This window comes from Artemia sp. Qi Xiang Cuo, chromosome 2, assembly GCF_049724085.1.
Source record: "Artemia sp. Qi Xiang Cuo chromosome 2, ASM4972408v1, whole genome shotgun sequence".
NCBI lineage: Eukaryota > Metazoa > Arthropoda > Branchiopoda > Anostraca > Artemiidae > Artemia > Artemia sp. Qi Xiang Cuo.
In genome coordinates, this window is record NC_142795.1 from 76,690,565 (window position 1) to 76,711,747 (window position 21,183).

Here is a 21,183-nt window from a genome sequence, read left to right on the forward strand (position 1 = left end):
GGGCCAGGGGGCCCTCTCACCAGCAACAAACAAGGTTTCCAATTCCGTTGAAATTTAATTATGAGTCTTAACTAAACAAATTACTTCACTCACAATAGGGTTGGCAATATTGGTGTCGCCATGCAAGGTCACCAAAAATGCCCCAAGAGTTCGCCACCTTGTAGGATGAGGGCAGAAGGCCCCGTCTCCAGGCTTTGTAGGGAAGAAACCCTATTACCTTCGCCGCTTTGCTGGCCACGACCAGCTCCTGCAACACATACCCTCGGCTCCTTGGCGAGAGGAAGCCCTTCCTGGCTAGGGTTTTCCTGAAATAGAAACTGTTTTAGTTTTCCAAATAGCTTGATCCTAATTTTAAAATGTAAAAGAGAGACCGATTTCAAAGAGACTTAGAATTCTTTTAAAAAAAGTTTCAATCAGGGTTTTAAAAATGCTTTAAAGCATGCAGATCAATTTTAGAAAGTGTTTAAGTTTTAAAGAACCTAAGCTTTAAAAGACCACGGTGTTTTCTGTGTTTTGCAATGTTTTATCTTAAAACTTTCAATATATTAATGGACTTTTATTCATAAATAACCTGTTTTGCAAGAAAACACATAGCGTTCTCTTGTCAAGAATATTTACCCCTAATAGCGTCATATTAAAATTAAAATTCTTAACCCTCTAGATCGGACATCGAATAATGAACAGGCTGTAACCTACAATGATTATCTAAGCTTTTAAAAAATGTAGCCTTCTTAGATGAAAAAGTGATTTGCAGCTAATTCAGTTTTAGATTATGTCACTACTATAATAAGATAAGAGTTAAACTAAGAGTTTCAATTATTGCAGAGAATCTTCAGTAACTAAAAAATAGTTTATAAATACATCATGATAATACAAAATTGTGATGGAAAATGCCACATTGTCCCAGTAAACATATATTGAAAAATTAGAAAGTACTCAAATATGAAATAGAAAGCATATCTTGAGTTAGTTTATACATTATAATTCAATTTCCTGTTGAATATTGGTAATAATTTTCTATTCTGAAGGTCTTTTTATACAGAAAAATTGGGATATGGAATCTGGTGGCTATGACGTAACGACTGATTGATAAAGTCTGACAAGAGTATACAAATTAGTTTCCTCCTGGCTTATGTAAATTAGGCTCCTCCTGGAGTATTGCATAACATGTCCTACCTTTAGTATGCAAATTAGGCGCAGTCATGGGAATATGCAAATCAGGCGCAGCCGCTCGATCCACAGGTGATCTAGTTGCTAGGAAGGTTCATGACCGGATCAGGTTGCTAGGATGCAGTCACTGCTTTTGGAATGTCCATACTACTCGTAATGCAATGTGATGAAAAATACCATATCTCTCAATGCAATGTGGTGAGGAATACCCTATTACGCAATGCAATGTGGTGAGGAGTAGCCTACCCTATTTAGCAATGCAATGTGGTGAGAAGAAACCTATTTTTCAATGCAATTCGGTGAGGAATACCCTATCACACAATGCCATGTGGTTAGGAGTACCCTATCTCTGAATGCAATGGGGTATAAACCTGTCTTACATATTCTATCTCTGTTGATTTTGTGTTTTCAGTAAAGAGCTAGTTTTTTTCCAGGACTCTACGAATAAAGGGAAATATCACGAACCTGTTTATTTAAAATATGTTTTCAAAAATATATTGCATAAACTGGAAAGCAGTAGTTTTGTTTCGTTTCAAGTTCAATTTCCCTCTTTATGTTCATGAGATAAACCGTATTTTTTTTAAATTAATAGTTCACTTAATTTCAGGAAAAAATCCATTTTAGTTATCGATTGCCAAACTCCCTAATCAGGCTTGGGCTTCTCACCTTCAGGGATCTCTAATTTCAAATCAATGGTACACGTTAGATTAAGTAACCTATTTCTTTCGTTTTTCAAGGTGGGGGTTCAAAACCTCTGGTTCAGGATTTTGAATCATAAAAAAATCGATTGGCTATCTTAGAATTCATAGTCGCTGGTATTTTGATCTTCTTTTGGCAAAATAGATATTGTATGGTACAAAAAAGAGAAGGAATGCCATTTTGATGTGGTTTTTCAAGATAGATGGGGGGGGTACTCAAAACTTTTGTTTAAGATAGTATAACATAAAAAATCGATGACTGTCTTAGAGTTTGTATTCTCCAATATTTTTTCCATGCTTAGGCAAAAATTGATGTTTTTTGGAAAATGTGGAAGAAACTGCCCCTTTGCTGACGTACGATTTAAAAAGGGCAATAAATAATGTATCACAAGGATACTTGCAACAAAAAAAAGAAGAAATAAAAACAAGATATACCAGTGCTAGTCAAGCAAAAAATTGATTTTCTTTGTTGTTCAAGGTGGGTGATTTCCCACCTATTTCATTTTCCCATTCATTCCATTATATAATTTTCATTTCGATTCAACGCCATTTTTGAGTTTTCTTGCTCTTTTAGGCTTATGGTTGCTTTTTACTAGATTGAAAATATTGCTGCAAACAGAAACAGAATTTGGAAGATAGCCAAAAATCATCTGAAATCAAGAGTTCTCTAAATTCGTCTTTGTCATAAGTCAAAATCATGGTTGTATTTCTTACCTAAAACAGGTTGATTTTCAAGCTGGATATACACCACCTGAAACAGGCAACTGTGAAAGGGGTCTCACGCGGTTTAAGCCCTTATCTTGCTAAAAAAAAAAAAAAAAAAAAAAAAAAAAAAAAAAAAAAAAACAGAATAATAAAATTTCGTCGAGATTTGCTGCATCAAGTATTATATTAGCGTCTTGCCTATCATATGTACATCTCTGTCCCTATTCACAGTAACAATTCTACTTTAGGGCTTCTTGATATCTTGCAAACTAGTTGCGTTAAGGGAATGAAACTTTCAGGAATGAATCTAGGGTCAAAAACACACCCTGGAAAGGTTTTTTCAAGTAACTCATTCTGAATGCTGACAAAACAGTTTTATTTTAATTTTGAGTTTTCAATCTATTTCTCATGGACTTTAGTTTTTATGTGAGGTTGAGATAAGAATGGGGCAGCCCCCCACCTGTACATAATAAACTTTGCTAATTTTGGGGCATAATATTACTCTTTACTTTCATAATAACAGCGTAAACCATAAATATTCTTAGAAATAAAGAGGGATTAAATATCAATTTTTAACTCTATATCCCTTGCCCCTCCTTAGAACTAATTCAGCATTCACAAGAAGGCTCAATGAGCGTTAGGGTGTATTGGCAATAAAATATGCTCTTTGAGGTATCTGCCACCCTCCAAATTTTACAGGACCACGCTTTCCATAAAAAAACCTGATATATTGACAATGGGTTACTTGCACAGATTATAGCCCTTGCCCATTGGGTTGGACAAGGGGTTGTCAAAATCCGGAGCCATTGTTTTTTGACCTTGAACTATTTTTAACAAAATTTCAAAATTTTTATTAGATGCGTCTAGGGGAAAGGGGAGTGGGAGGAATAACCCAGGGGAATTTTCCGGGGAAAATTTTGCGAGGGTCGAATTTTCGACGGAGAGAAATTTTCTTGGGAGGAGGAATTTTCGGGGAGCGTGGGAGAAATTCAGAGGGATTCCTCCCTGGGGAGATTTGCCGGGGGACGCTTAGATCTTTCTTTTAAGGGTGATAATATCAAGCGAATGGTCCTAAAAGATCAGGAGAGCACGCATTGAAGCAGAAATCAAAAGTTTTGGTATTTTTTTAAGTGACACAAAACAATTGAAGGGCAAATAGCCCCCCTCCAAATTTGTTTTCACCAAAGCCAACAGATCAAAATTTTGAGATAATCATTTGGTTCAACATAGCTAAAAGGTCTAATAACTATGCCTTTGGGGGTGAATATAAAAACTATGCCTCAAAGTCTCTGGGAAAAGGGCTGTAAGCTACGTATTTTGCCCACTTTTAACATATGATATTTGTTATTGAGGAATAGATGGAATATTGAAATAAAGGTTGTAGATGACTTGAAGAGGCTGCTCCCTCCTCAACTCTCAAAACCTATCAAGTAATAAGAACTTGTCATGGAAAAAGTCTTGACTTTCTAAAAAAAAACTAGTATTAACGCTGCTTAATTTACATGTCTATTGGGAATATACCCCAAAACATGACTCCTATAGTGTATAAGCCAATATTCAACCTAACTGAACCAGTTTCACTCGTTCACTTCCCACGTTCACTCTTGAGAGCATATTCCAACGTTGATAATACGATGTGAAACCTGGTCAGTATTTTGAAGCTTTTCCATCACAACATAAGTGCTTTAGTACCTAAGCTGTGCTGCCCTATGTTGTGCTACCCTATGTTGTGCTATACTAGAGTACCTATGCTGTGCTGCCCATTGATTTCATCTCTGGCGCGTGTTCGAATAGAACAGTACCAAAGAAAAATCAGTATAAAAATACCAGATAGCAGAAGCAGACAGAATTATCATCCTGAGAATGAAGGACTGGTCAATAAACAAATAAATATGGAATTCCATGCTTACTATGTATACAGGTCGATGGTGAGTACGTTTCCAGTTTTTACTGTATTTGAACACACCTTCAAGTCAAAGGAGCAATGAGTTCAAAAATGTAGCTATATATATATATATATATATATATATATATATATATATATATATATATATATATATATATATATATATATATATATATATATATATATATATATATATATATATATATATATATATATATATATATATATAGAGAGAGAGAGAGAGAGAGAAAGTTTCCATGTTGGAGGGAGGGATAGGGGACCAGAGCTAACCCTAAAACTTTTTATGGAGACGGGAGTTAATCTATCTGAAAAAATAAATGTTTGCAGGATCCCTATATGTTTTTTAAGCATATTGGAATACTATCAAGTTTAAAACAATGAATCACATCCTATATTACCTCTGATTATTATTAAATAAAAATACAATCTCAGCTTAAAGTAAGGGGCAACGTTAAAACCTAAACGAAGAAAAATTGTTCCGTGTACAAGGGAGGCTGCCCTTTCCTCAACCCTTGCTTTTTACGCTGAAGTCTTCAAGTTTTGTGATAATTATTTCATTCAAATTCGACAGCCTTTGTGTTTCAGGGGTCGTTCTTAAAGGATTTAGACGAAAAGTCGAACTTTTTGCTGCTCTTCACTTTCAATTGAAAAAAATTGTTTATTTTACATAATTTCTGACCGTTTTTCAAATCATGCCCAGAAATCCCCCTCCTTCCCGTATAAAACGTCCCCTAGAAAATTCCCCTGCAAAGAATCCCCCCCCCCAAAAAAAAACCGTGAGTTTCCTTATAAGAAGTTCTGCATGTACACAAACTTACATTGCATAAATTACAGCCTTTTCTCAAGAGCTTTTGGGGGTCATGTCATCCCCAAAAGAATGACTATTGAACCTTCCAATTATGTTGAATTAAATGTTTATCGCAGATTTTGATAGGATATCTTTGGTATGAAACGGTCATGGGAGGGGGGGGGGCTTGCTGCTTTTCAAAGTTTTCGGCCATTTAAAAAGGGTGCTATAACTTTTGATTTCTGTACGGATGATACCTCTTTCAGGTTAATTGGTTTGATACGACGACAATAGGAGAAAAAACAAGAACGAATAAACACCCATTCCTGATCTTCCTTTTGACAAAAAATACAAAATGTTACATTTTTGTAGGTGGGAATTTGAAACATCTTCACTAAGATGATAAGCTGATAAGCTGAAGCTTATCAGATAAGGTTTTCTGATAAGCTGAATCTGATGGTATGACTATATTACTACGACATCAGATTTACTTATCACTCTATATATTTTCTTTTTTAAATCACCTTTCTTCTGTGTCACTAGTATGTTTGATGGGAACGCATGGCTATCCTCGGATGTCCTTATTTTCACTTTTTTTTTTGTCACTTCTCCAATTTGGACAACCATCCTAGGAGTATTACTTACACAAGTTTGTCTGTCTTCTATGGATGTTTTTTTCTCTGTAGTGTCAGCCATTTCATTTCCACTAATGTCCGCGTGTCCTGGTATCCAGTCCAATGTGATGGTTACTTCTTTTTCCAAAGATTTCTGTATTTATTCATGGCAAAAGAAAATATTTCGGGAGCTGTTTTATTTTCTACAGATATTCGTGATTGCACGGTAGAAAGAAATCAAATGGAGACATGTTTGAACTCCCCGTGCTTTTTTGTTATTAATTAAAAACTGAAACCCAAAACGAACAGAAATTAAATAAACAATCATAGCAAAAAACATAAACATACAAAAGACATTATTTGCATTGATTGTGTATTTAATTTCTGTTCGTTTTAAGTTTCATTTATGCTTCAATAGCAAAAATTTTTTTTTCGTTTTAAGCTTGATTTTCATATTCAATCTAAGCATTACTCATTTAAGATCTATTTATTCATTTACCTTATTACTTGTTGTATGTTTTTTGCTATGGTTGTTTATTTGATTTCTGTTCCTTTTGGGTTTCATTTATTCTTTAATAGTAATTTCCGGTCGTTTTGAGTTTGAATTTTAACAGGTATTTGCTTTTGCTGAGCTTAAGTTTAAAATGGCCTTTATTTTTCTATGAAAAACTTATTTTTTGGAAAGTTTTTTAAAATTAATTTTTGTTTGTTTTTGATTGCAAGAAGTTTCAAGTTTTTAAAAATTCCTTATTTCAAAATCAAGCTTAAAAAAAAAAAAAATCAAATATTCATCAAAGTATCAAAACTGGTGTCAAAATAACAATATCAAAGTGAAAAAACAGGTTTGTGTCAACCTCGGAGTTTTTATTATCTGATGTTTGAACTATTTTTAACAAAAAGGCTATCTCAAAATTGGTATCGGATGGGTCTGGGGAAAGAGGCGTGGGAGGGGGGGGGGCTAATTGCCCTTCAGTCTCTTTTGAATCTTTAAAAGTGAACTAGTGCTTTCTATTTTCAATCAAATGAGCCTTCTCTGAAGTTTATACGAGCATCCCTTCTATATGAACCATATATATATATATCACTGGAGTATCACTTACAACGACTGTCCCTGGGCCCTGGGGGGTTGAGTCGACCCCGGAGTTTTAATATCTGACGTTTGAATTATTTTTAACAAAATGGTAACCTCAAATTTTTATCGGATGGGTATATCCATCCAATAAACCCAAAGGCGTGGAGGGTGGGAGGGGCTAGTTGCCCTCCGATCTTTTTTTACTCTGAGAAAATGAACTAGAAATTTTAATTGTCATTCAAATGAGCCCTCTTAAAAGTTTACACGAGCATCCCCTTTCATAAGAACCATATACGACCCCAGGACATAGCTTACAATGCCTGCCCCAGGGTCCTGGGGGGTTGTGTCGACACCGGAGTTTCAGTTATCTGACCTTTGAACTATTTAAAAAAAACGGATATCTCAAAATTTGTATCAGATGGGTTTGGGGAAACAGGGCGTAGGTTGGGGGGGGGCTAGGGACCCTCTGATCTCTTTTGACTCTTAAAAATTGAACTAGAACTTTTAATTTCCATTCAAATTACCCCTCTCTGAAGTTTATACGAGCATCCCTTCCATAAGAACCATCTATGCCCTCAGGGCATAACTTGCAACGTCTGCACCCGGGTCCTTGGTGCCTGTGTCGACACCGGAGTTTTTTTATCTGACCTTTGAACTATTTTTAACGGAACGGCTATCTCAAAATTTTATCGGATACATTTAGAGGAAAGGGGCGTGGGGGATAGTTGCCCTCTGATCTCTTTTGACTCTTAAAAACTGAAATAGAACTTTCAATTTCCAATCAAATCAGCCCTTTCTGAAGTTTACACGAGCATCCCTTCCACAACAGTTATATAGGCCCCTCATGCATAGCTTACAACGCCTACCCCAGGCCTTGAAGGATTGTGTAAGCCCCAGAGTCTTCGTTATATGATCTTTGAACCATTTTGAGAAAAAATGGCTCTTTCAAAGTTCTTATGGGATGGGTTTGAGGAAAATAGGGCGGAGAGAGGGGAGGCTAGTTGCCCTCCGATCTCTTTTGACTCTGAAAAAGTGAAAGGGAACTTTCAATTTTCAATCATATGAGCCCTCTCCGAAGTTTATACGACCGTCCCTTCCATAAGAACTATATATTCCCCCAGAACATTACTTACAACGCCTGCCTCCGGGCCCTGGGGGGTTGTGTCGACCCTGTAGTTTTCATTACATGATCTTTGAACTATTAAAAAAAAATGGATATCTCAAAGTTCTTATTGGATGGGTTTGAGAAAAGAAAAGCATGGGCCGGGGGGGGGCATATTTTCCCTCCGATCTCTTTTGACTCTTTAAAAGTGAACTAGAACTTTCTTATCTGGAGATTTTCCTATTTGACCTTTGAACTATTTTTAACAAAATGGCCATACGTAAAGGAGTTTTTGTTATATGACCATTGAACTATTTTTAACAAATGGCCATCTCAAATTTTTTTATCAGATTTATTTGGGGAAAACTTGGGGGGGGGGAGGCTAGTTTCCCTCCAATCGATTTCGGCTCTTAAAAAGGGCACAAGAACTCTCGATTTCCAGTCGAATGAGCCCCCTTTGAAGTTTATACGACGACACCTTCTCTATGAAGTGCCTATGGGAAAAAATGGAGTGTGGGGGGGAGGCTAGCTGCCCTCCGATCACTTTTGACTCTTAAAAAGTGATTTACAACTTTCAATTTCCAATCAAATAAGCCCTATATGAAGTTTATACGAGCATCCCTTCCATAAAAATCATATATAACCCCAGGGCATAACTTACATCGCCTATCCCTGGGCCCTGGGGGGCTGTGTCGACACCGGTGTTTTGTTATCTGAACTTAGAACTATTTTTAACAAAAAGTGTATCTCAAAATTTTTATCTGATGCATTTAGAGCGTGGAGGGGGGAAGGCTAGTTGCCCTCTGATCTCTTTTGACTCTTAAAAAGTGAACAAGAACTTTCAATTTCCAATCAAATGAACCCTCTCCGAAGTTTATAAGAGCATCCCTTCCATAAGATCTATATATGCCCCCAGGGTTTTACTCATAATGCCTGCCTCCGGGCCCTGGGGGGTTGCGTCGACACAGGATTTTTTCTCATCTGACCTTCGAACTTTTTTTTAATGAAAAATCTATTTTAAAAAGTTTATCGGATAGGCTTGGGAAAAGAAGGCCTTTAGTTGCCCTCGAATTGCTTTTGACTCTTACAAATTGAACTAGAACTTTCAATTTCCAACCAAATGACCCCGCTCTGAAGTTCATATGAGCATCCCTTTCATAAGAACCATATACGCCCCCTGAACAACACTTACAACGCCTACCCCCCGGGCACTTGGGGGGTTGTGTAGACACCGGAGTTTTTTTTATCTAATATTTGAACAGTTTCGAAAAACTGGCTATCTCAAAATTTGGAGTGGATGGGTTTGGGGAAAAAGGAAGTGGGGGGGGGGATAATTGCCCTTAACTCTCTTGACTCTTAAAAAGTAAATTAGAACTTTCAGTTTCCAATCAAATGGGCCCTCTATAAATTTTATTCAAGCATCCCTTCCATGAACCAATACATGCCTTTAGGGAATAACTTAGAAAGCCTTCCCCTGGGTCCGGGGGGGGGGGGGGGTTGGTATTTATACCGGAGTTTTTCTTATCCGACCTTTGAACTATTTTTAACAAAATGTCTATCTCAAAATTTTCATCAGATGGGTTTGGAAAAAAAAAGGCGTGGTTGCCATTGTTGCCATTGTTGCCATGGTTGCCATCTAGTTGCCATTGAATCTATTTAGACTATTAAAAAGTGAACTCGAACTTTCAATTTCCCATCAAATGAGCTCTCTCTGAAGTTTATGCGAGCATCCCTTTCATAAGAACCATATATGACCCAGAGCATATCTTACACCGCTTGCCCCTGGGCCCTGGGGGGTTGTGTTGACACCTGAGTTTTGTTATCTGAATTTTGAAAAATTTCTAACTTAATAGCTATCCAAACAGTTTTATTGGATAAATTTGGGGAAACGAGGGCGTGGGGGGCTAGTTGCCCTCCAATCTCATTTGACTCTCAAAAACAGAACTAGAACTTTCCATTTCCAATCAAATGAGCCCTCTCTGAAGTTTTTAGTTTTTACGTGAATCCCTTCCATAAGAACCATATATTCCCCCATGGCATTACTTACAACGCCTGCCCTCGAGCCCTGGGGCCTGTTTTGACCCTAGAGTTTTCGTTATATGGTCCTAGAACTTAAAAAAAAATGGTTATCTCAAAGTTCTTATTGGATGTGTTTGAGGAAAAAAGGGCTAGGTGCCCTCAAATCTCTTTTGACTCTTAAAAACGTGAACTAGAACTTTCAATTCCAATCAAATGAGCCCTTTTTGAAGTTTATACTTCATCCTCCATGAGAACCATATATGCTCCTAGGGCATAACTTGCAATGCCTTCCCCGGGCCCTGGGGAGTTGTGTCGACACCAGAGTTTTTGTTATATGATCTTTGAACCCTTTTTAACAAAAAAAAATGCGAAAGGGTTAGGGGGGGCTGGTTACCCTCCAGTATCTTTTGACGCTTAAAAAACAACTAGAACTTTCAATTTCCAATCAAATGAGCCCTCTCTGAAGTTTATACGAGCGTTCCTTCCATAAGAACCATATATGTCCCCAGGGCATAACTTATAACCATTGTCCTGAAGACTGCGGGAGGAGTTTCCTGCTCAAAGATATAATCTCCAGAACTTTCAAAAACGTTCAACAAAATGGCTATCTCAAAATTTTTATTGGATGTGTTTGGGGAAATGGTAGGCGTATAAGAGTGTTAGTTGTCTTCCAATCACTTTCGACTATTAAATAGGGCACTAGCCATTTAAATTTCCATTCGAATGAGCCCTTTTTGAAGTTTCTACGACAACACTTTCTATAAAAACCTTATATGCCCCCAGGGCATAACTTACAACCCTTACCCGGAGGACTCTGGGGGGGGGGGGTGTCATCTACAAAGACCTAATTTCCGGAATTTTGAACTACGTTGAACAAAATGGGTATCTCAAAATTTGGATTGGATGTGTTTCGGGAGAATGTGGGCGTGAGAGGGGGTTAGTTGCCCTCGAATCACTTTCGACTATTTAAAAGGACAATAGCCCTTTTAATTTTCAATCGAATGAGTCCTTTTTGAAGTTTCTACGACAAAGCATTCCATGAGAATCTTATATGCCCCCGGGGCATAACTTACAACCCATGCCCTGAGGGCTCTGGGGGGAGTGTCCTCCTCAAAAACATTATTTTTATCTGGAAATCAGCTACGTAGAACAAAATGGCTATCTCAAAATTTTTATTGGATGTGTTTGGGGAAATGGTGGGCGTGGAAACAGTGTTAGTTGCCTTCTAATCACTTTCGACCCTTAAAAAGGGTCAAAAGTGAAGTCTCGATTTCAAGTCGAATGAGCCCCCTTTGAAGTTTGTACGACGACCCCTTCCATATGAAGTGCCTCTGGGGAAAAAATCATAATAATGAATAATAAAACATTGGAACCGTATGGCCTTTATTATAGGCAACGCTATAGCATTGCCTCTGATGCTGGCGAAGCCATCTTTGAGTCATGTGGACCCATTCTGGACCTCAAAAGATTTACTGCTTTAGTGACAGCAATTTTGTCTCTAATGAGAAAATTGCAACTAATGATTCCTTAGAAAAGTACTTGATTTCCCGAGAAATCCAATTAAAAACAAATTAAACCCATGGTAACCCTTATCATTCTTCATTCCTAAGGAAGAGGTTGAAAAATCCATGCAAATATGGACAAACCCATGGCAGTGACAACCCTGGTTCAGTTCTGTCGCCGAACATAATACTCGCTGCTGTAGCTATTGCTAACCCAGGCCCGCCCTTCCCCTCAAAAGGACAATATATAATCCTGGGCTATATACAAGAGTTTGTGGATTTCGTACCTTTGCTATTCCTTTTTTGCTTATTCTTTTATTAACAGCTGGTTCATAATGCCGAATAAAGACACTTTGAGAAAAGAACGAAAACCCAGCAAACTTTTTTTTAGCCTAGGGTTATATCTGGCCCCATTAGGGTGAAGGAGCTGAGATGCAATTGCGATGGAAGTGAACATTCTATTTATAAAGAATATTGAATGTAATATTTCCATCCTTTTGTTATATTTCCTTCTTAAAAATACGACCAAGAAAATTGTTGGTAGCAAACTTTAAGTGCTTTGTTTTCATTTATCTTTCATTGAAAGTAGTCGTCATAGTGATAAGCTTAATAAAAATAATTGAATTGTTCAATCACCATTAAAATGAAAAGAAAACCTTATAGGCATTATTTTTCAACCGAGACGATGTAGTCCTTCCTGGTTTCGCCAAATACTTTAAGGAAGAAGCAGAAGGCGAAAAGACCCACGCCGATAAGTTCATAGAATATCAGTCCCAGAGAGGGGGGAGAGTTGTTCTTAAGCCAATCGATGAGCCCCAGCGGGATGAGTGGTCCCCCTTGCATGCCATGGAACGTGCATTAGAGTTGGAGAAACAAGTGCATCAGGTAAATAATTTTATCTACTAACGTTCTTCCACTGCTTACTTGAAAAAAAAAACCTTTCATTTATGGACCAACTCAGTTTTCCACTTCGCAAATGATTTTGTTGTTTTGTTTTTATTTATTAAACCATTACAGTTATTAAATTGTATCCCAAAACACATACTGCAGCTTTTGTTTCCTTCTTGTGCTAAGAAGTTAATAAATTTCAATATGTACTTTCCAAAATAAAATGTCCTTAGTGTATTCATCAATTAATATAGGCTAATGAATTTATTTTCATAGTTCTAAGTTTTTTTTTACTTTTTTTGTTTTATTTACAAGAAATTAATTATGCCTTCTAAACTGCTGTCAATAGAGTACAGTAAGTGCATTAATTCAATAATTAATTAAAGATAATTGCAATAAAATCTTTTGAAAAAAGGGGGGAGGGTGACTTTCAACAACAAGAAATAAGTACAAATGCAACAGCTTAAAATTCAATTCCATCCAACTAAAGGCGCTGGATATTAAAGCTATGAACATAGTTGTTATTGCTCATCCAAAGCTGAGCTTGTACCGTCAAAACCAGCTTGTTATTATCATACTTTATTTCCAAATACTCAATAAATGAGAATCTAGATGCGGTTTCCTGTGCACAAGAATTTGGTGCAACATTTTAAACCAAAAAGATATAGATTGCCACGTTAATTGTTTATCAAAATCTTTGAGGGGGTAGTCAGTTTTATCCAGTAAACTTAAAAATATTACCTGTGTTTAAATTACCGATGTTACTAAATAAATGTATTCACTTATCGACTTACCAAACTTGTCAGATAATTTTTATTCTTATATTAAACTAAACCTAAAATATTGACAATTTCGAAAGCATTTTGCAGTAGCATTCCCAATACTGTGCAATATTACTGCGTTAAGTTTTACGCTATAAGAGAATGACATTACCAATGGCTAACTTAGATATTACTAAGTTAAGAAAAATGTTAAAGTAATACCATGTCACAGTCAGCACGGTCAAATCTGTTCGGTTTAGGGAGTACCTTCTACTAGAAGAAATCAGCACTATTTACAGATTTGTTTGGATTAATCGGCCCATTCCCCATTTTCAGTATTTTGGAGTAGTTTTAGATGTTGTAAAAAAGTAATTAACAAGTGTCTCTAACACTTAGCCAATCACATGAGGCTATAAAACGGACAGGTGAAGCCAATATTTGTCCTGAGTACTTTCACAGAGCCCAATTGGGTTTTTGATCCGAGAAAAATATACACTGCTGTTCAAGAAACTTTATCAATTCAACAAATACATACTGGGAGTGTGCTTGAATTCTGTTTAGAGGAGGAGAGGGTAAGTGGACTTATAATTCTTTAGGAGTGGTCAATATATTTTCTCCGACCCTCACAACAAAGAACGTACTACGGTATTTCCTTTTTTGCCTGTCATCCGAGAGACTCGTGTCGGCTGACTGCTAAGCCGATTTGATATTCTCCAAATAAATCCTCACCTACTTTTGCGCCCTGTACTCTCAAAGCCTACATAGTTCACTCATGTCACTAAGATTTTTATCCAGACACTTAAATCATCTGTATAGTTAAATTTTAGGACTTCTAACTTCCCATTTGATGCCACGTTTGTAGTAAGGCTGTATGCAATTTGAAACTTACATCTTATCTTCCGACCAAATGGTATACTATACAGAGATAAAACTCCCAAGGGACTAAATCATGTCATTGTTACAGGTTATAAGACTGTATTTTGGTCACTAGGGCTTGCATATATCAACCTAGAATTTAAGACTTATATTTTGGGCGCTAGAGCATGCAGATAGTGACCTATAGATTTCTTTTTTGTATATAAATAGTTGGTACGTTCACAATTTCAGATACAGTTTTGACAGGATCTCTCAAGATGACTAAATGAAATATTTTTGTAAGTTTCTTAAGAATTTTATCTCTTAACTTTTTTATCCTTTTAAATATTAAAAGAATCCAAATTTTATATTCAGAAAATACAATAATCCAGTGCGTTTCCTACAAAGTTTTACCTTAAAACTTTGATACGATCAAATACCTGTTTACAGTTCACCCCTTTTTATTATATGATTCTAGCTATCTAATAGCATCATGTATGTGTCTCATCCGTGTTAAGCGTGAATATTAGGTCGTGTTATAATTTTCAACGTTTTAAATTTGGCCACCAGTGGTGTGCAAATATTCTTTGTTAATATGACGCTTAAATATGCTATCGTGTTGAAACCACTTCATTATAGTGTAAGATCTCCCCACAAGGTGTAAGCAAAAGGAGTTATGTATCATTCTCGTGCCGAATGCTCAAAAATCAGTACCATATATATTTTTTTTTTTTTTGGATGGATGTCTTGAAAATAATTATTTTAGTTTGCGAAGAGAGTGAAATCGGAGGGGATGTAGACATCTAGCCAATACCTTTTGAAAAGGGTTACATAATATTGGAGTATGCGTAAAGTTGAAAGGTTAGGGTTTTCAGACATGATAATTCAAATGGTTCAGTTTATGTTTCCATTCAACACCATTTTCTAGGGCCACAATGGAAGATAATTTCTGAGACCACACTGGCTAATCATGATAAACAAAAAATCGCGAAGAAAGGAAGAAAACGAGGACAATTAACAGCCAGTGAAAAAATTGAAAAATTATGCAAATATTTCGGTCAAGACCTCTGCTTGACCGTCCTCAGTGCAGAATAAAACTGATAAAAATATAAAAACCAAACCTTAAAATAAAAACACCAAACTAAAATTGGACGACCCTTTCCTAGTAACGGTGAAAGGGTAACTGAATAAAAAACACAAGTCTAAATGGCATTTCAGAATTTCATTTTGCGTAAAGCACTTTTAAAGGCTGATCGCTTTCCAGTTTGATTGTTATCGGAGACTATTCGATTGCACAATATAACTTTGTGGATGTATGTAAAAATGATCAGAATTAATAATTTTGTCATAAATGGGACTTAGAAAAATTTCTCCAGTGTCTCTATTGAGAGCTACCCTTTGGTGAATGTGCTTTTTTATTTCAACTGCCTCCCTGAAAACTTGCGTGAGACCTTTAACGGGGGCAACGATAGAGGCCTCGTCAAACAAAATGAAATTGTGTGGATTCTCGTACACATGTTGCGCCAAGGCGGAATCAAAAACCTCAGGCCTTTGGCGTAACCTCATTGCCTTGTCGATTGAGGACTTGTGCTCAGATAACCTCTCCCCCAATTGCTATTGGGTTCTACCAACATAAAAACAGCCACAAGAACAAGGAATTCTATAAACACCACTACCCAGAATGGGGCTGGTTTTATCTTTGCCGTTGTTAAAAAAGTTCTGTGTAATATTTGAATTTTTAAAGGCGACGCTAAGTTTATGTTTTTTAAGGATTCTTTTCAATTTGTCGCTCAATTTTAGAATGTAGGGTAGAACAGTGAAAATTTTCTTATCATCCACCAATTTGACGGTATCTGTTGGGGCTTGTGGACGTGATGCACTCCCCTCTGCCTTTTTTCGTCTTCTGTCTATAATGGTCTCAAGTAATTTTATAGGGTAGCCATTGCAAAATAAAATGTCATTAATATAATTCAACTCTGAGTCTATGTGAGGCTCTGAGCATATTCTTATTACTCGGTCAACCAAAGAAATAACAACTCCTCTTTTTATGCAGGGAGAGTGGTTGGAGGAAAAATGCAAATATCTATTGTTATGCATAGGCTTTCTATAAATAGAAAATTCAAGGCCAGGAGACTAATTAAAATTTAGATATCTAGAAAAGGAAGTTTGGGGTTATGTTCTAGTTCTAAAGGGAACTAAAGGTTAGAGTCCAAAGTGTTTAGATGAGTTAAGAAGGAGTTAAGTGACTCCCCTCCATGCTCCCACACAGAATTAGCATCATCCACAAACCTACCCCAGAAACGGTGTTTCATCGGAAAATTTTCCAGAGCAGAGGTTTCTATGAATTCCATACAAAAAGCTGCCAAAAATGGTGAAAGACTTGTACCCATGGATAAACCCCTAATTTGGGTGAAAAATTGATTATTATATCGGAAATATGAGGAGGAACTATTGCACAGACGGACGAGACGCATAATAGTTTCTATACCCAGTGTTTTGTAGTCTATTTGATCAATATTATCTTCTAATTTCCTTTGAAGAGCTAGTTCACATTTTGTAATATCGCAAGACATATACATAGAAATGGCATCGAAACTGGCCAAAATTGTATCTTTTTTTATTTCAATGTCTTTTAATTTTTCAATAAGGTGAACTGAATTTCTTATGTATGAAGTTTTCGTTTGCATAAGGGGGCAAAAAAGTGTTGACAACCATATCCCCAATCTGGCAGTCGGAGAGCTATAAGAAGCCACAATTGGGCGTAGAGGGACTCCATCTTTGTGGATTTTTGGGAGCCCGTAAAATTTAGGAGCTGAACAACCTTTAGGGTAAAATAATTTATACATTTGTGGAGTAATAAGTCTTTCAGTTTGCAAAATCCCTAGCTCCTTTCGTACTAAACGTGTGAACTTATCGGTGGGGTCTGAATCTATGGGCTTGTAAGTATAGGTGTTGGATAAAATATCTGTAAATTTTGTATTATATGAAGTTTTATCAAGGATAACAATTTTATTTCCTTTATCAGCCCCGGTGAAAATGACGTGTGGGTCTTTTTTTAAATTTTTGAGAGTTTGTGTTTCCTAATTTTTTGACCTTGGGGAATATGGAATGAAATCAAGAATATTCCTAACCACCTCTCCTCCAAGTAAATCTGGATTTTCCACAGCACCACATGAACCAAAAATACCCGCCTCCACATTGGAGACTATCTCTGCGAAATTCACTTGTGTTTGAGGTAGGCAAAATTTAGGTCCCTTGGACAAAACATGGGTTTCTTCCGGAGTAAGAACTTTTGAAGATAGGTTCTCAATGCCCGGACCAAGACAAAATCTCGGAAGAAAACATCTGGAATTCTGAAATTTTTCGTACTCTAATTTTTCAAACTTTTCTGATAAACGAGCCTTAGCCATACAAAAGTCGTGGCGGAAAGTATTCTGAGTTATTCTAGATATCTGCTGCAAAACCTTTCACCGACAGATTTTCAGCAGATATCTAGAATAGCTCAGAATACTTTCCGCCACGACTTTTGTATGGCTAAGGCTCGTTTATCAGAAGTTATATTGTGCAATCGAATAGAGTCTCCGATAACAATCAAACTGGAAAGCGATCAGCCTTTAAAAGTGCTTTACGCAAAACGAAATTCTGAAATGCCATTTAGACTTGTGTTTTTTATTCAGTTACCCTTACACCGTTACTAGGAAAGGGTCGTCCAATTTTAGTTTGGTGTTTTAATTTTAAGATTTGGTTTTTATATTTTTATCAGTTTTATTCTGCACTGAGGACGGTCAAGCGGAGGTCTTGACCGAAATATTTGCATAGTTTTTCAATTTTTTCACTGGCTGTTAATTGTCCTCGTTTTCTTCCTTTCTTCGCGATTTTTTGTTTATCACAATTGAAGAATTTTTTTTTTCAGAGGAAAATGCAAAAAATTTATTTTCCTTGTTGCTCAAGGAATTCTTATGGTTTATAAACGGTTTTCAGATGTGATGATTCTATTGGTTCAATTTCTGTTTCCATTCAACTCCATTTTCTAGGTCCTCTCAGAAATGTTCGAAATTGCCAAAAATTTATTTTCGCAAAAAACTTCTCTTAATAAGACCGCAATTAAAGGATTTAAATAACTGAGTCAAACTCAAAACGAACAGAAACTATGAGGAGTACGGCTGACAACCCCCGCACTCTTAACAACCAGAGCATAAATTGTACTATAAGACACAAGTTTTTACCGAATATCTATAGGGGAAAAGTTGCGTGGGAGGAGAGCTGACGCCTTCCAATAATTTCTTAAAAAAGGGCGCCAGAACTTTCAGTTTCTAATCGAATAAGCCCCTTCCAAAGAATTCTTCCCTATAAAGCAACTTTGTGGAAAAATATACACTGTTTCCACTGCGTCTTTACTTACGCAACGTTTCCGTTTTATTCATGAAAAAATAAAATAAAATTTATTTGTAAGGAAAATTCTCAACAAGAATCTCACAAAAAAGGACCAAGATGCGCGATGGCGTTGCAGCAAAATCCGCCATACAATGTGAATTTATGGTCACTTCTGAGAATATCTCAAGACCTTCCGTTATTATGTATGTAGGCTCATCAAAATCCAACCTCTATGTTGAGAATGCAGGCTCATCTTAGCCCTAAGAGCACGAAAATAAAACTGCTAGCCAATATGAATCTGCTCTCCACCGGAGAGCCAATGATGTTCCTCATTCGGATCCCAAGATCTATGCTAGTCAAGCTATGGACCCCTCCAATCAAGATGAACCCGCTGACATAATTGTAAGTAAATTTGTTGATACAAAAAAAAATTGATAGCGCCCATACTTCAGCGTTTTTTTTACTCCACAAAAAATAAAGGAAGCTGAAATTAGCTCATGACAGACTAACAAAAAAAATGGAGCCGTATTGGCTCTTTGAGTTTCTAGATATGTTAAATTTTATGCTATGATTTTTATCAGGGTCAAATCTTCTTTTGTGCTAATTAATTAAAAAAAAAACTTTCCGAAAAAAAAGTTTTTCAAAGAAGTAAAGGCCATATTAAACTTAAGGTCAGGAGATACAAATATCTGTTAAAATTCAAACTCAAAACGACCAGAAAGTACTATTAAAGAATAAATGAAACCCAAAACGAACAGAAAATAAATAAACAATCATAGCAAAAAACACAACAAGTAATAATATAAATGAATAAATAGATCTTAAAGCGAGTAATGCTTAGATTGAATATGAAAATCAAGCATAATAAGAAAAAAAATAGTTTGCTATTAAAGTATAAATGAAACTTAAAAGGAACAGAAATTAAATAATCTATCAATGCGAACAAACATACAATATATATTAATGTAAGTGAATAAATAAATCTCAAAACGAGTGAAACTTAAATTGAATATGCAAATTAAGTTTGAATCGAATAAAAATAACTACAAACAAGGGTTTGGGTGTCGCCTCACTGCAGAAGCCTAAAACCTACTGCGTCATTGGCGCCTTACTGAAAACTATATGGGTCTTGAACAGTCTTGGAAAGTATAAACAAAATCAAATTCAAAATTAGATATATAATGATATTAATTGTTGAAAGATCCATCAGTTCAAGATTGTTTTTCACTGTAATTTTTATTTTCATTTTCAATGCTGTAAGAACTGGAAAAGAATAAATTTGTAATATACGAGTATGTCGTTTTCAGGGATGTGCCAATGACGCAGAAAGCTTTAGGTTTTTACAGTTAAAGAAGGGGAAAATCTCCAAATGTTGTTTGTAGTGAAACTATATTTTTCTTGACTATTCTTGGAAAGGACTTATAATTTCAAATGAATATTTTATTCGTAATTATACTAATTGCTGAAAGATCATCAGTTCAAAATTTTACTGTAATTTTAATATTTATCTTCAATATTAAGTACAAAAGAAAACATTTGTAATATAATTCGTTTTCAGTAACGCGCCAATGACGCAGTAGGTTTTAGGCTTCTGCAATGAGGCAATACCCAAACTCTTGTTTGTAGTTATTTTTATTCGATTCAAACTTGATTTGCATATTCAATTTAAGTTTCAATTGTTTTAAGATTTATTTATTCATTTACATCAATATAGATTGTATGTTTGTTCGCATTGATTGTTTATTTAATTTCTGTTCGTTTGAAGTTTCATTTATACTTTAATAGCAAACTATTTTTTTTTCGTTTTAAGCTTGATTTTCATATTCAATCCAATCATTACTTACTTTAATATTTGTTTATTCATTGTCATTATTGCTTGTTGTGTGTTTTTGCTATGACTATCTTTTTAGTTTCTATTTGATTTGGACTTTATTTATTCTTTATTAAAGATTCCCGGTTATTTCGTGTTTGAATTTAAACAGGTATTTGTATCTGCTGAGCTTAAATTTAAAATGGCCTTTACCTTTCTTTGAAAAACTTAATTTTCGGAAAGTTTTTTTAATTGATTTTTGTTCGTTTTTGACTGCAAAAAGTTTCAAGTTTTTATGGCCTGGGGGGGGGGTCGCTTACTGTCCGATTATTCTTGACTTTAAAAAACGGATCTAGAACTTTCAATTGAAATCGAATGAGGCTTTTTTCAAAGTCTATACGATTACCTCTTTGATAAAAACCTTATATATGAACAATAGCAATGAATGGATTGAAAAAATAGTAAGTTTAATTAACGCAATCTTGCGTTAATTAATTAAATTAAATTACTTTAGACTACGTTAGGGGGGGCACCCCCTCGCCCCTCCCCTGGATCCGCCACTGCCTTCCACTCTCTGTTTCTTTCCTTGTTAGGGAGAAGAGCAGATGCCTAATAGGTGTGTGTGTTAATACCAAAACATTCTTTAACTCTCATTGGGCCTTCAGTTATAAACTGAATTAGTTCAAAGGAAGGGGTGGGAAACGGGGCTGGCTGTGCACAACCTTCTCTTTGGTGGCCCTGTTTTCACTAATATTAGTGCACAACTAAAAAATAATAAAACATCGAAACCTTATTGCCCTATGACCTTTAGTTTTCTATTGTCTAAAACTTAGTAACATAAGAAAATTAATCTAAAAAACTAAAATAACTGTACAGTAGAAAGGGGGGTACCAGTCCCA

General features: G+C 35.9%; 1 protein-coding gene across 1 annotated transcript in view; it reads left to right on the top strand.

Moving 5' to 3' along the window:
* Positions 1 to 4,177: 4,177 nt before the first annotated feature.
* The window catches only part of LOC148955636 (soma ferritin-like), a 41,516-nt gene continuing 24,510 nt past the window's right edge, over positions 4,178 to 21,183 (top strand). Inside the window, exons 1-2 of the mRNA XM_089108286.1 lie at positions 4,178 to 4,501; positions 12,260 to 12,481. Of these exons, the coding sequence (XP_088964412.1) occupies positions 4,283 to 4,501; positions 12,260 to 12,481 (441 nt within the window). The 5' untranslated portion in view covers positions 4,178 to 4,282. The remainder of the gene's footprint in view (positions 4,502 to 12,259; positions 12,482 to 21,183) is intronic.